Source organism: Rhinolophus sinicus, linkage group LG09, assembly GCF_036562045.2.
Source record: "Rhinolophus sinicus isolate RSC01 linkage group LG09, ASM3656204v1, whole genome shotgun sequence".
Lineage (NCBI taxonomy): Eukaryota > Metazoa > Chordata > Mammalia > Chiroptera > Rhinolophidae > Rhinolophus > Rhinolophus sinicus.
Genome location: NC_133758.1, coordinates 54,197,791 through 54,212,354, shown reverse-complemented (window position 1 = coordinate 54,212,354; position 14,564 = coordinate 54,197,791). Strand labels below are relative to the sequence as shown.

General features: G+C 35.0%; 1 protein-coding gene across 1 annotated transcript in view; it reads right to left on the bottom strand.

Annotated features, from left to right (window-relative positions):
* Positions 1-1,054: 1,054 nt before the first annotated feature.
* PSMG2 (proteasome assembly chaperone 2) overlaps positions 1,055-14,564 on the bottom strand; it is a 16,499-nt gene continuing 2,989 nt past the window's right edge. Inside the window, exons 2-7 of the mRNA XM_019711342.2 lie at positions 14,215-14,386; positions 11,410-11,468; positions 8,158-8,276; positions 7,077-7,250; positions 2,329-2,449; positions 1,055-1,497 (exon numbers count right to left, since the gene is read on the bottom strand). Of these exons, the coding sequence (XP_019566901.1) occupies positions 1,405-1,497; positions 2,329-2,449; positions 7,077-7,250; positions 8,158-8,276; positions 11,410-11,468; positions 14,215-14,386 (738 nt within the window). The 3' untranslated portion in view covers positions 1,055-1,404. The remainder of the gene's footprint in view (positions 1,498-2,328; positions 2,450-7,076; positions 7,251-8,157; positions 8,277-11,409; positions 11,469-14,214; positions 14,387-14,564) is intronic.

Genomic DNA, 14,564 nt, shown 5'->3' with positions numbered 1-14,564 from the left:
GCATCCTAAGAATGCTGGATCCCCATCAGCACCAAGTCAGGTGAGACAGGTAACAGTGCTTTGGGCAGAGCCCTGATAAGGTGAAATGCTGGATACACATTTCATTCTTTTCTCTCCTGATGGAGAAGCTGCAAGTTGGGTGCCTTCTCCTGACTGTGCACAGCTACCCTGGCCTCTGTGGCAGTGCAGGCTCACTGGTGCTGCAGCAAGCCACTTCTCTCCCTAGGGGCCCCAAGTCATCTAATGTATGCCAATTTCATTAGTGCTCAATCAGTCAAGACAGAAACCAATCCCTCCAGCAGCCTTGGTCAATATATTATTGACAAGTTGGTGTCTCTGTGGGGAATGAGGACTGGGACTTCCTAATCCACCATATGGTTGATGTCACACCTCCCCTCCCCACCCCCCACCCACCAGTATTTTAACCAAAAGGGAAACAGAAACAGGCTATAGAACCCAGAATGATTTATATGTAACAAATCATTTTCTGAGTACTATGGAGTAGGGTGTACCCCTTAATAAGTCGTTGTCTTACAGATGAGAAAGACAAGGAATGGAGATAACATAGCCAAACATCAGATATGCAAGATCACGTGCAAAAAGTGACTGGTATGGCACTCAAAAATGAAAACATTTTATTATTTCTTTCATACTAAACTTCTTTTGAGGTGGGGAAATTATTCTGGATTATTGCATTCAGCCCAATGTAATCACAATGATCCTTATAAGAGAAAGAGGGAGAGAGATTTCAAGATGCTATGCTGCTGGCTTTGAAGATGGGAGGAAGGGGCCCTGAGCCAAAGAATATTGCAGCTTCTAGAAGCTGGAAACGGGTAGGAAACAGATTCTCCCCTGGAGCCTCCAGAAGAAACACCAACCTGTCAACACTTTGATTTAACAGTGAGATTTATGTTTTGACTTCTGACTTCCAGAATTACAAGGTAATAAATTTGTGTTGCTTTAAGCGACTAAGTTTGTGGTAATTTGTTATAGAAGAAATAAGAAATTAATACACAACTCTTGAGTTAAAAAAATCAAGACACATTTCACAAAATTACTTAGGAAATATTTTATTGTACAAAATTTACATTTGTTGCATATGATGAAAAGCATGGCAAAAACCACCTTTTGTTAATCCATTTTTCTTTGAGATTTTCTGTGAAGATTTACTTTCTAATACATTAGATAACAGAACTTTTTATATACCGTTTTCCCCTTAAAATAAGCCCTAACTGGAAAATAAGCCCTGGCATGATTTTTCAGGATGACATCCCCTGAACATAAGCCCTAATGCGCCTTTTGGAGCAAACCTTAATATAAGACCCGGTGTTATTTTGGGGGAAATACGGTAAGTTGTGTTAGCAATAAGTGTCTTGGGATATAAGGTATAAAACGGAAAACAGATCAAAAAAGCGCAGGGGGAAGACCACTACCAAAGAGCAATCTCCAAGAACTTGGCATTTTCCATGGCAAGGCAGATGCTGTGGGATTTTCACCCTGTAAATGAAGAACAAAATATTTTAATCCTTCAACTTGACCGACCACCAAATTGACTTTAACATGAAAGTATTACAAAACTCTCCTCTAGTTTTGTTGTTGTTGTTCCTTTTGGTTTTGACCCTTTTAGATGGGTTTTATTTTAAGGAAAAACAAAGTAATACATTTCTATGTCTTTATGTGAACTTAAGATAAATTTCTTCAAGTTCCAAATCATAAAGATATGCCAGATAGGCTAGGGATATAGTCCATCAAGTAAAATCGAATTAAAAAGGAATAGGGTTTGTTTTTTTTTAAATCACTGCTGTGTGATTTATATCAATTTGTTCTTGGCAGAAGCACAAATTAAAAAGACAGTTAGTTACCTACCAGATAAAGCAGCCTTATGGTACTTCTGCTATGTCTTAAGGCTCACTGATTTCCCTAGGCATGATGCTCTTATTTCATAACAGACAGAAGTATTTTAACTATATGCATATTCAACAGCTACTATTGCTCACATAGCAATACCTTGTTTCCTACAAACAAAATAAAATCCTGAATTCCAAAAAAAAACTTGTTTATTCTTGTAAGAAGCGGTCTCATCTAAATGCAACAAGAACAATGAATACAATGAAGTACTTAAGATTTTCTTCTTTTGGAAACTCAGCCTTAATGAAACACTGTAGACTATAGGTTCGTTAACTGCTCTCTTTACCAAAGTTCAGCTAAACTAAATTTTATGTACAGATATGTTTATATTTAACATAAACTTTTATTTATTTGGTCTACTTATATAGTATATAAAATGCAAGTTTATGAATCAGAGGTTTAAGCTGTAGGACAACTTACACACGGTTTGATTATCTGAAGCCATTCATTAAGATACTCAACGAGACCTAATGCATCTGGGATATTGTCTCCTTCTGAAACAAATTTCAGCAGAATCACCATTGGGATTTCTTTAAGACAGCTACAACAAATTAAAAAAAAAAAAAAATTAAGTATTCTTCTACTGATTAGGCAAGACAATGCCTCATGACAAAATCACTTATTTATCTCCCTTTACTCCAGATAAATTTGTGTTTGTGGGGACAGGACTAGGAGCCATGTAACACCCACCCTGGGCAAATGCAAGTTTGTGCCTCACACCAAGGCTGCATGAAAAACCATGCCCTCTATCCTTGTGGGCAGGACACGAGATTTGTTCTGATCTATTCCTAAAACCTACTGTAGAAGACAGTGATTTTCAGAAGCTCCATGGCAAAGAGACAGAAAGATAATATCATGTTATAATCTAAAGCAGTGAATGAAAACTGCACAGTAAAGGGGAAAAATTACTATTACTTCTTACGTGTTCCATTTATTAAGTGATTATGTGCTAAGCAATGTCTGCCTATTTCACAATTCAATCCATACAACAATCCTTGAGGAAGTTATAATTATCTCCATTTCATAAAGGAATCAGTTTGGAATCATGGGAACAAGGATAGAATACCTGTATTCAAATTCTAGCTCTGCCACTTACCAGATATGATGGGCAAATTACTTAGGGCTTTAGTATTCCATATCAGTAAAAGAGGGATAACAATAGGACCTATCTCATAAGTTTTGTGAGGTTTAAAGGAGGTAACAAAGGCAAAAGGCTTAAAACTGCCCCATACAACGCCCATAATTAATGTTAGCAATTAATTATGAGGTAACTGAGATTTAAATGGAAATATAGTTAACATGTTCAAAGTTCTATATTTAGGAAGTGGTAAAGGTGGTACTTGAACCTAAGTCTTTCTGACTCTAAAACATAGTCTCCTAACTGTTATGCTATAGATGCCTCAAATTAGTGATGAGATAGAGATATACCAATGCAAAAAAGCTTCCTCCTTGCCAACAAAAGCAAAAATCATTTCTAGCACCCTAAAACCAAGAACTATGAAAAATGCCAGAGAAAGCTGGAATGAAATGCAAGTATGGCCAGAGATAGACAAAACAAGTTGGACTGGGAAAAACAGTTAAATGCCTGTTACCATTTCTGACAGAGAAGGCTTGAATGTTTTCAGAAAAAAAAGCAGGAGCATAAATAATTGCAAGTAACAAGAAACAGGTTCAACTTTTAGACAAAGAATAAAGCTTATTGGGGTCCTAGACCATGAGTGCTAGACCCTATAGTGGTTGAAGTGCAGGATTTGGGGCAAGGTGCTAGTGATCAAATCCTGGCTCTTCCACTTACTACCCAGATGGCTTTTGGCAGTTATTTAACCTTTTTTATAACGTGGTTAATATCACTACATATCTATATGGTTATTATGAGAATTAAATGACTTAATACACGTAAGGTGCACAGAATAGTAGTAGGCACATAATTTGCTATTACCTTGACTACTACTTATATTACTATTACTATTTTCATGACTTCTTCAGGTCCTGCAGAAGTTATAATGTAGATTTCAGAGCAAGTAAATCAGTCATTCTATTTTGCAATGCTAAATTTATACTCCTGGCATTTATTATTATATAAAGAGGCAGATTTATTGGTTGAATTTGAGCAATGGTAATGGGGACATATTTTTTCTAGGGTTAGCTCTGACCAACTCTCTAAAGGCACTGCTGAGGGCACCAGAGGGATGTCCCTCATCCATCTCTCTTCATGGGAGAGCAGTGTAAATTATATGAGTTTGAGAAGCAGCAGAAGCCACTCTCTAAAAAGCTCCCCCCCCTTTCCATAACTAGCTGTTGTTTTTCATTAATTTATCCAGCACATCAATTTTCAGCAAGGAGGAAGAGTCAGGGGTAATTAAAACATACAGCAAGATGTATTGCTTAGCCCTGAACTTAGCCTCAGGTCTTACAAAACAGGAGGCTAAGGGACAAGGAGGTAAAAATAGGGATACTGTAAATGTCTACAAATCTGATGGCAGACTGTACATGGACATATAAATCAATTTATGAAAAGGACTAAAAGGAAAAAAAGATCTCATTCTAGTTTCTACCTTTACTTTCACTTGCCTTTGAAATGTCATGATTCCTAAAGACAAATCAAGAGTGATTATAGAGGATTTAAAAGACAAATGCATAAATATAATTTATGTTACTGGGCATTATAATAACACAATATAATAACATTATAATCTATGTTACTTGGCACACAATGTAACAATGTATCACGATGTAATTTGTGACAAAAACATACAATGAGTAGGGGGAACAGTATGCATGCAATTAAAGTTGTTAGTATCAATTCAAATTAGATTGTTCTAACTTTAGGATGTTATATGGAATCACCATAGTAACCACAAAGCAAGTATCTACAGAATATACACCAAAGGAAATGTGAAGAGAATCAAAACACGTCACTAAAGAAAATCAACTAAGCACAAAAGGCAGTAGTAATGGAAGAAATAAAGAACAAAAAAGCAATATGACATATAGAAAACAGAAAAAGGACATAAGTCCTTATCAGTAATTACTTTTAATGAAAATGGATTAAACTCTTCAATCAAAAGATAGAGACTGGCATAATGGATAAAAACACATGATCTAACTACGTGCTGTCTATAAGGGAGTCACTTAAGATCTAAGGACACACAATTTGAAAGTGAAAAAGATATTCCATGCAAATAGTAACCATAAGAGAGCAGGATGGCTATACTAATATTAGACAAAATAGACTTCCAGTCAAACTGTTCGAAGAGACAAAAAAGGCCATTATATATTGATAAAAGGGTCAATTCATTGACAAGATGCAACAAATATAAACATATATATACAAAACAAGAAACCCAAAATACAAGGTCAGACAATTAAGTTTGCAAACTCATCCTAGAAAAAGTGCTACATACCTCATTGCTGAATATCACTACGGTCACCTTTGAAGTACTCCCCTTGGGTAGCTGTGCACCGATGCCAGCGCCCAGTCTACCCTTCAAAGCAATTTGGGAACTCTCTTTCTGGAATGGCCATCAGAGCTATCGTCATATTACCCTGATGTCCTGAATGTCATCAAAATGTCTTCCTTTCAATATTTCCTTTATCTTCGGGTAAAGAAAGAAGTCACTGGGGGCTAGATCAGGTGAGTAGGGAGGGTGTGCCAATACAGTTGTTTGTTTTACTGGTTAAAAACTCCCTCACAGGCAGTGTCGTGAGCTGGTGCATTGTTGTGATACAAAAGTCATGAACTGCTGGTGAAAAGTCAGATCTAACTTTTTCACACAGCCTTTTCAGCACTTTCAAATAGTAAACTCTGGTTAACTATTTGCCCAGTTTGTACAAATTCATAATGAATAATTGCTCTGATATCAAAAAAAGGTTAGCAACATCGTTGCAACAAGTTTGTGAACTTAATTGTCAGAACTCGTATATGAAACAAACATTAACAGAACTGAGGGGAGAAATACAATGCTACAATAATAGTTGAAGACTTTGATACCTTACATTCAATAATGGATAGAAGAAATAGAAGATTAATAAGGAAACAGAAGACTTCAACAACATTATACATCAATTTGACCTAACAGACATATATATAGAACACTGTACCCAAGAAAGGCAGAATACCCATTTTTCTCAAGTGTACATGGAACATTCTCCAGAATAGACCATTTGTTAAGGAACAAAACAAGAATTGAGAAATTTAAAGGACTGAACTCATACAAAGTGTCTTTTCAATCACAATTAAATGACACTAGAAATCCAACAACAGGAGGAAAACTGGAAATTCACAAATATGTGGAAATCAAACAACACATTCTCAAACAATCAAGGGGTCAAAGAAGAAATCACAAAGGAAATCAGAAAATACTTAGAGATGAATGAAAATGAAAACAGTATACTAAACTTAAGGGATATAGCTAAAGCAGTGCTAAGAGGGAAATTTATAGCAGTAAAGGTCTATATTAAAAAAGAAGACATCTCTCAAATCAATAACCTAATTTTTCATTTTAGGAACTAGAAAAAGAAGAGCAAAGTAAACCCAAAGCTAGCAGAAAGAAGAAAATAATAAAGATTAATTAGAGTGGAGATAAATAAAACAAAGAACAGAAAAACAATAGAGAAAATCAATAAAACCAAAAGCTGGTTATTTGAAAAGATCAACAAAACTGACACATGTTTAACTGGACTGAGTAAGAAGGAAAGAGAGAAATCAGAAATGAAAGTGAGGATATCACTATTGATTTTACAGAAATAAAATAGGAGATATTATTTAATGAGTACAGATTTTATATTTAGAATGATGACAATGTTTAGAAAGTGGTGATGGGTACACAACACTGTGAATGTATTTAGTATCACTCAATTGTACACTTGGTTAATTCAATGTTATGTATATATTACCACAATTAAAACCAAAAAAAAGATTGTAGAGGTTGCATAAAACAAGTATCAGGATCCCTAACATGCCACACATAATAAAGCATTAAATATGGCTTTTCAGGAACTTATTCTCCTATAACCAAATTTCAATTTTTCCCTGGAATGTAATACAGTTCCTATTTTATAAATATGTTTTCAAAGTTCCAATAAGTAATCCAACACTGTCCCAATGATCTTACTTCAATTTTTAAATAAGGTGGGGAACAAATGAACAAAAAGACAGACAAACTCACCCTTCATCATAGAGTGTTTTTGTGATGCCTCCTCCAGGAATTCGGATACAAAACTCAGAATCGCTTATTTCAGGAATGCATTGGCTTTTTTCCATCTCTTCCCAGTTAAGGCTCTTTATTTTATTTTGAACACTTTTTTGCACGGAAGGTGTAAGTAGGTACCTGAAGGGAGTACTAAAAACAATCATATAATTAACTTTCTTAAAACTCACAAATATGAACATTAAGGCAAACATCAGTTATTTTAGCAAAAAATATCGTTCCCATATATTCTGTTGTACAAACAAAACACAAGTTTCAGCAGTCTACAGAAGAATAACGTAACAAATGTTGCTCTAACTTGCTATTTACATACTTAGGAGAGAGGATAAAGAGACAGTAAAACTTAAACTGAGGCAAGGTCATCATAAAAATAAATCTATTTCCCACAGCTATGCTCACTTCTGGCTATAGGCCTATTGTGAGAGTCCTAGAAATGTAATATCTTATTGTGAGAGTCCTAGAAATTAGCTCCAGTTTTGAAAGGTTACTCTTGGATGATATTTTTCATCATGATTTTATAGGTGCATAAATGATAACGCAATAGGACAGATTGTATTTCTATCTCTTGGATACTTTGTCTTATTTTTAAGAATTCAGTCTGACATGCCTGGGAGCTATACTTAAAAGAGACTGGATTTCTCGAAATGGTTGAATATATGGAAATAAATAGAAGTATCAATTCAATCTTTTAAAAATTATCAATCAATAAATCTTAGGTAAATCTTTCTCCTTTCTCTTCATCAGCTGAGCTTTGTGACATTGCCATGCACATGATACCAAACAATCAAAGCACAGTTACAGAACCATCTCTATCTTTACACCAAAGCCTTCCTTGTGCCCTAACCATAGAACTAAAAGGATCTACCTAACTGTGCTACATTCCTATTTCTTGACTTTCTTTTGCCCTCTTCTTTCTAAATTCAGGGGAGAAGTAAGGATATACATGGCTTTTAAAACTTATTTTAACTTTTTAATAGATAAGTCATCATAATACTGCCTAAATCATAACAAAACTAATTTTTCAAAGGCAAAAACATACCTGCGAAGCTGTAGATCATTACGGTGATAGGAATGACTGCTTGAAAGAATAACAACTTTGGCACAGTTACTACTTTTCACCCAGGAAAGCAGTTTTTCACAGAATGGCTTTGATTTATACTTTGTATACATTGAAAGAATAAAAAGAAAATCTAAAAGTTAGATCTTAGAGTATAATAAGAGTATTCTATGTAATAATCAACTTTATGTGATGATATATAACTTACATAGTCTAAAGTTAGAATTATTTTTAGATCCACTTACTAGTAGTCTTTAAACTGAAGGTGAAGAGTAAAGAGCAATGAATTATCTATTATGTCTTTACAATCAAGAAATAAATTAATGGTGAGGAATCTAGAGTTTTAAAAAATTCTATTCTGACTGAGAAAGGAAAATTCCCTAGTTCTCAAGTAATCTACTGTTACTTAGAAATAAACAAAAAAAGGTCAGAAGAAAACCAAAGACAAACAAACAAAAAAACCACTACATGGCCATCTATGAGATTTTCTTGCCAGAAATTTCTGATGTGAATCTGATCATGAGGAAACAATTAGGTGAATCCAGAATGCCAAACATCTGGCCCTGCTTTCTCAAAGGAGTCAATATTATGAAGAACAGAAAGACGACGAGGGCCAATTCTACATTGAAGGATACCAACCAAAAAGATGTAACAGCCAAGTGCAACATGTGGACTTTGAATGGATCCAGAATTGAAGGATATTCTGAAGACAACTGGGGATATCTGAATATGTTGGATGATACTACTAAATAATTCATTAAATGCTGATTTTCTTAGGTGTGGTAATGGTGGTGTGGTTGTGAAGAATAATGGTCTTGTTCTTGAAAGATGTGCTGAAGTATTTAGGGGTGAAATATGTCACTAGCCTACTTTTGGATTGTTTGGCAGAACAAAATTGTGCATACACACACTCAGAAAGAAAAAATGAAGCAGGTATGGCAAGATGCTGACAGTAGATTAATCTGAAATGTAGGTTATACAATTTTTTGGGGAAAACTCACTATATGGAAATAAATTAATGGTGAGGAATAATATTCGGTAAAATTTAAAATGCAGATAAGAAATGGCTAACTTTTAAAAACAGGAGGGCAGCATGGTATTATGGTTAAAAGAGGCAGACTCGGAGTCAGGCTGTCTGGTCTAGAATGCTGGCTCCACCTCCTACAGACCATATGTCTCAGACATATTTCTTAACCTTTGAGTGTTTCAGTTTTCTCAATTGTACAATGAAGATAATGTTAGTACCTGCCTCATAGGATTACTGTGAAGGCTGAGTAAGGTACATAAAGTACTTAGAACAAAATGGTCCAAAGAATCAATGATCAATACAGGTTTGCTACTTTGAAGTAATGTGGGCTTTTTGTTTGTTTTTTGTTTTTTAAGGAGGGCACAGCTCACAGTGGCCCATGTGGGGATCGAACTGGCAACCTTGGTGTTATTGGCACCATGCTCTAATCTACTGAACTAACAGGTCAACCAAAAGTTTGCTACTTTGAAATCACTATTTCCGTCTACCAAAAATTTCATTTAGAAGTGTTTGAACTGTCTATCTTAATTCTTAAACTCAAAACTGATACTACTGTGAAGAAAGAAGTATCAAAAAGCCACATGGCACAATGTAAAAATGTTACCAACTCTTACTGCAAAACTTTGGGTATCATATTGCTAACTAAAGAAAGTAAAGAGTGATTCTAATATAAATATTAAAATAATCATGACACTATTCATGATGGCTTTAAACTGTAAAAAAATCAAAGTTCTATCAACAGTACAATGAATAAATGATCGTTTATTTATACAACAGAATCTCATACAGAGGTGAGAATAAACAAACTGCCTCTTCTTGGAACAACTTAAATGAACCTCACAAATAGGTTGCTGAGTAAAGGAAGCTAGACATAAAGAAGTACATACCATAAGAGTCCATTCATATAATGACTGGGATGGAGAATGAGAGGGCCTCTGGAAATGCTGATAAATTTCTGACCTCTTGAACAGATGGTACCTTAATCCACTCAACAAACATTTATTGAGAGCTTCTCTACATGCAAAGCTCTATTCTAAAAGCTAGGGATAGTGAATGAAAGCTAGGAAGAGTGAATGACACATCATCATTTCTCTTAGGAAACTTACTTTCCTTTAGAAGTCGATACTATAGTAAATGACATGCCAGGTAGTAATGATGAGTTGTGAAGAAAACTAGCACAGGATAAGATGATAGAAAGGATGGTCGGAGAAGGCCCTTCTGCTGAGGTAACATTTAAGCAAAGACTATACAAGAAGAGAGCCATATACGTATCAAGGGGAAAAGTATTCCAGGCAAAGAAATCAGTGTAAAAACTCTGAGACAGGAATGAGCTTAATCTGTTTGAACAACACAGGGAGGTCAGTGTGGCTGAAGCATGGTGAGCAAAAGGGGGAAATAGGCAATGAACACACAGGACTGGCTGGAGATTAGATTAGGTAGAGCAGCTATCCAACAAAATTCTGCAATAATGGAAGTGTTCTTTATGGCAAGTGCTTGCCACATGCAGCTATAGAAAACTTGAAATGTGGCTAGAATGATGGAGGAACTAAATTTTTAACTTTACCTTTAATTAATAAATCAAAATTTAGGTAGTGATGTGTGGCTAGTGGCTACCGTATCGGTGCAGGTGTAGAGCCTGATAAGCCACGGTAAAGGCTATGAATTCATTGAGTGAGATGGAAAGCCATTGGAGAGTTTTGAAGAGAGAACTGATGTAATTTGATTTAGGTTTCAAGTACCACTGGTAGTGCTGTTTGCAAAGTCTATTAGGTGTGGGGAGTGGGTGGGACAAGAGTAGAATTGGGCATGAGATGACAGTGGTGCAGTGGTAGAGGAAAGAAGTTAGATGCAGAATATATTTTCACATATACATAATTTGTATGTAGATGCTACTGGTTGAAATGTAATACAAATGGAATAAACCTATAATATTCACATTTCTTAAAATTTCTCACCAATGCTAACTGAATTGGGAATATATAAGATGCAAGTTCTATGTCCCAATTTCTTTCAATATAATCATGAAATAATGGTAGCACCTTTGAGATTTTATGAGATTATTTCACTAAAGAATCAGACTTTTCTTAACGGTACATACAATAAAAAGAGCAGAAATGATTTTTGAATCTTAACTCTTAATGATACTTAGTATTTTCTCATTATATTTTACTTTCATAAACTTAAAAAGGCAAATATAACATACTAACCTTAATAAAAACAGATCTTAACTGAAGAGCCACTAGCTTCTTTGAAGGCAGTGAATATACTGCAAAGACAAAATGAAATAAAATAGTTAAAATGGAGTTATAAAAATAAAATTAACATAAAAATTAAAACTGAATTATAAGAACTTTGTGTCTAAATATTTTCAATAATTAAAATATAGAACACATGCACTATATATCATTTGGTTAAAATAAAACATTTAAAAGTACACTAAAATGTACTTGTGGGCTTTATTCTACAGAATATATTAATTTATGGAAAGTTAACTGTAAGAAAATATAAAAAATTTTTTTTTTTTCCTTGATTATAATCCATGAAGTATTCTCCTGCAAATGTCTGGCATTATGACAAATAAAATCATTCTTAAGAATGTTTTTGGTTTCTGATATTCTCCCTTCTTCTCTCTAGAGAACAACACTCATTGGGGTAAACAGATGAAGAAAATGCTGGAGAGAATGTTAGCCATATAATGCAATCCCTGGAGTAGGTACCTTTGTGTTCTTCAGGAGTTTTTCAAAGACCTAAAATAAGACGCGAAAGTTTTGTGAGTCAGCGTGTGTGCATTTTTTCTGGGAATAGGATCCTTAACTTCTATCAGATTCTATGAGGGGCCCACTTTACTAGATGCTTAAGATGGCCCTACAACTTCACCTCCAAGAATGTGAAGCTCTGATATGAACCAAGGACAAAATAAAACAGTCTCTAAGGACATATGATCCAGGCCACTGTACTAAAGGGTAAACTTTTAGTTACTACGAACAGATTATCAATAACCCTAGACTTGGGCAAATCCTTTGGTGGATCACGAGTCTCCTGTTATAAATATTTTGGGGATTGTCTTCTTAGAGTGGTGTGGTGTGGTGTGATTGGGGGCTATGCTGTATCAAGTGTAGTAACCACCAGCCATGTTCAGGGCAAAGGAGGCTAGAACAGGAAGTTTAGGAATTAGGGAAAAGGGACTAAGGCATTGGCCACTCAGGACTCTAATCTATCTCTGACATGAAGTATAACGCAAGATCTATATAGTATAATGCAAGAAGAGAATATATGTGTAGGGAGAGAACAAGCTAAGCTTTAAAATGTAAGGCATGCTACCTTCTATAATAGCAATACTCATGTTCTCCATCAGTATATCATGCAATTATTTTTTGTTGTCAATGTCCTGTTTTCCAATACTTTTTTCTTCTGATGCTTTATGAAAGCAACATTACCTTTCATGTATTCTTGCCAAAAATATTTAGCTTTTATCTAATCAGGTCTTTAGACCTAACTCCAGTTACAGAAAATACAGAGACTAGAGAAACAAGCCAAATGACACATCAGATATATGTAGAAGGTGGGACATTCTATAGGACAGTGGGTTCAGTTTTTTCTTTAATAAATCAGTTTTATGAAGGGGGAAACAGAAAGAGACTACTCTAGAGTAAAAGAGATTACAAAGGCACAACAATCAGATGTACTATGGGTCCTGGTTTGGACAAACTAACTTTAAAGGACATTTTGGGGTAAATTAGGCCAATGTGAATGTGGACAAGGTATAGAAAGTTAGAAACTGCTACTGCTAATATTGTGAAATGTGATATTTTAGCTATGTAAGAAAATGTTCTTAAATGATAAGTGATACATACTTACACATTTGGAGGTGCAGTGTCATGATATCTACAATTTATTTCAAAATATCTCATCGTAAAAAAGAATAAAGTGGATTAAAGAACTATACCAATTGACCTGCTGTCAGTTTGTGTTAGTGGAAAGCCACTGGGTCTTCCAATAGAGTGAAGCTGCATTAGCAGGTGGCATGGTGCTTAAGAGGCAGGTCTCAAGGGCCAGAGTGCCTTGATTAGAAGTTCAGTTAAACCAATTATTAATCATGTGACCTTAACTTCTCTGTGCAATGGTTTCCTCATCTATAAAACTACCTATGGGGTATTTGTGAGGATTAAATGAGTCAGTACATGTAAAATACACACAGTATTCAGCTTATAGGTAATAATAAATGGCAGTTGTTATCATTAGTTGAAATATACAAATTCTAGTTCTAATATTTTTAGTCCTTTGTCCTTTAAGGCAATAACTGAAATTCCATCTTTTATTAATAAAGCCATCTTTCCTGCAGAAATTTCAGTATTATTTCTTGAAAGTGTATTTCATTATCACAAGCTAACAACATGGTTAATAAAACAGACAAAAAACAAAACACTTCTTTATTTGTCTTTCAATCCACCAATGAATGGTTTTTCACGCTCCTCTATCACCTGCATGAATGGTTTTTCATGCTCCTCTATCACCTCTGACTATGACCTTAAAATGGTGAAACAAGACGAAGAGGCCAACAGAGGAGCTGGCCATCAAGCAAAGCAAATAGATGCTCCTGCGCTTCATGATCAACAGCTTTCCCCTTACTCAGCAATTCCACATTATAAATAAACAGTAATCAGTGCAATATAAAATGTGTTCCAATTAATCAAGCCTGATAGTCCAATGAGAATTATGGAGATTTATGGCATGGGAAAAGCATACACTACAGCATTAGGCAACTCAATCTCTCCAAGCACTACTGATACTATAGTATCATGGACTCCATAATAATGTGAGAGGATGACTGAAGCTTAGATGAAGTAGCACAAAACACATAGGACTGAGCTCAGTGAAATTCTCTTTTCCCCTTTCCCTGGTATTAGTGATGCTTACACATGTTTGCTACAAAAGAGTATCTGCAGAGTCTATGTCTAATTTAAAGCAACTCTACTTTGTAGTAGAATACAATATACTGAAGTCATACATACCTTCAGCATTTATACTGAGTTCTGTTGAATTTTCTTCTGACGTTGCATATGGATTGTTTCCAACCATTGGCACAAGACAATCAGTATAGAAGTAACCAATCTTACACATATTTAGTGTAGAAATAATCAGATCTATTGCAAGTTGGCCAACATTTCCAACGGATACTGCTGGCTGAAATAATTTTAAAAAGTGTTTATTAAGGCATCGGCATTAGCAGCACTTTGAAGTTTGGACAGACGACAATAATCACAGCACTAGTATTGAATGTTATGTTCAGGTGCATCATAGCTACCCTGTTTCCCTGAAAATAAGACCTATCCGGACAATCAGCTCTAATGCATCTTTTAGA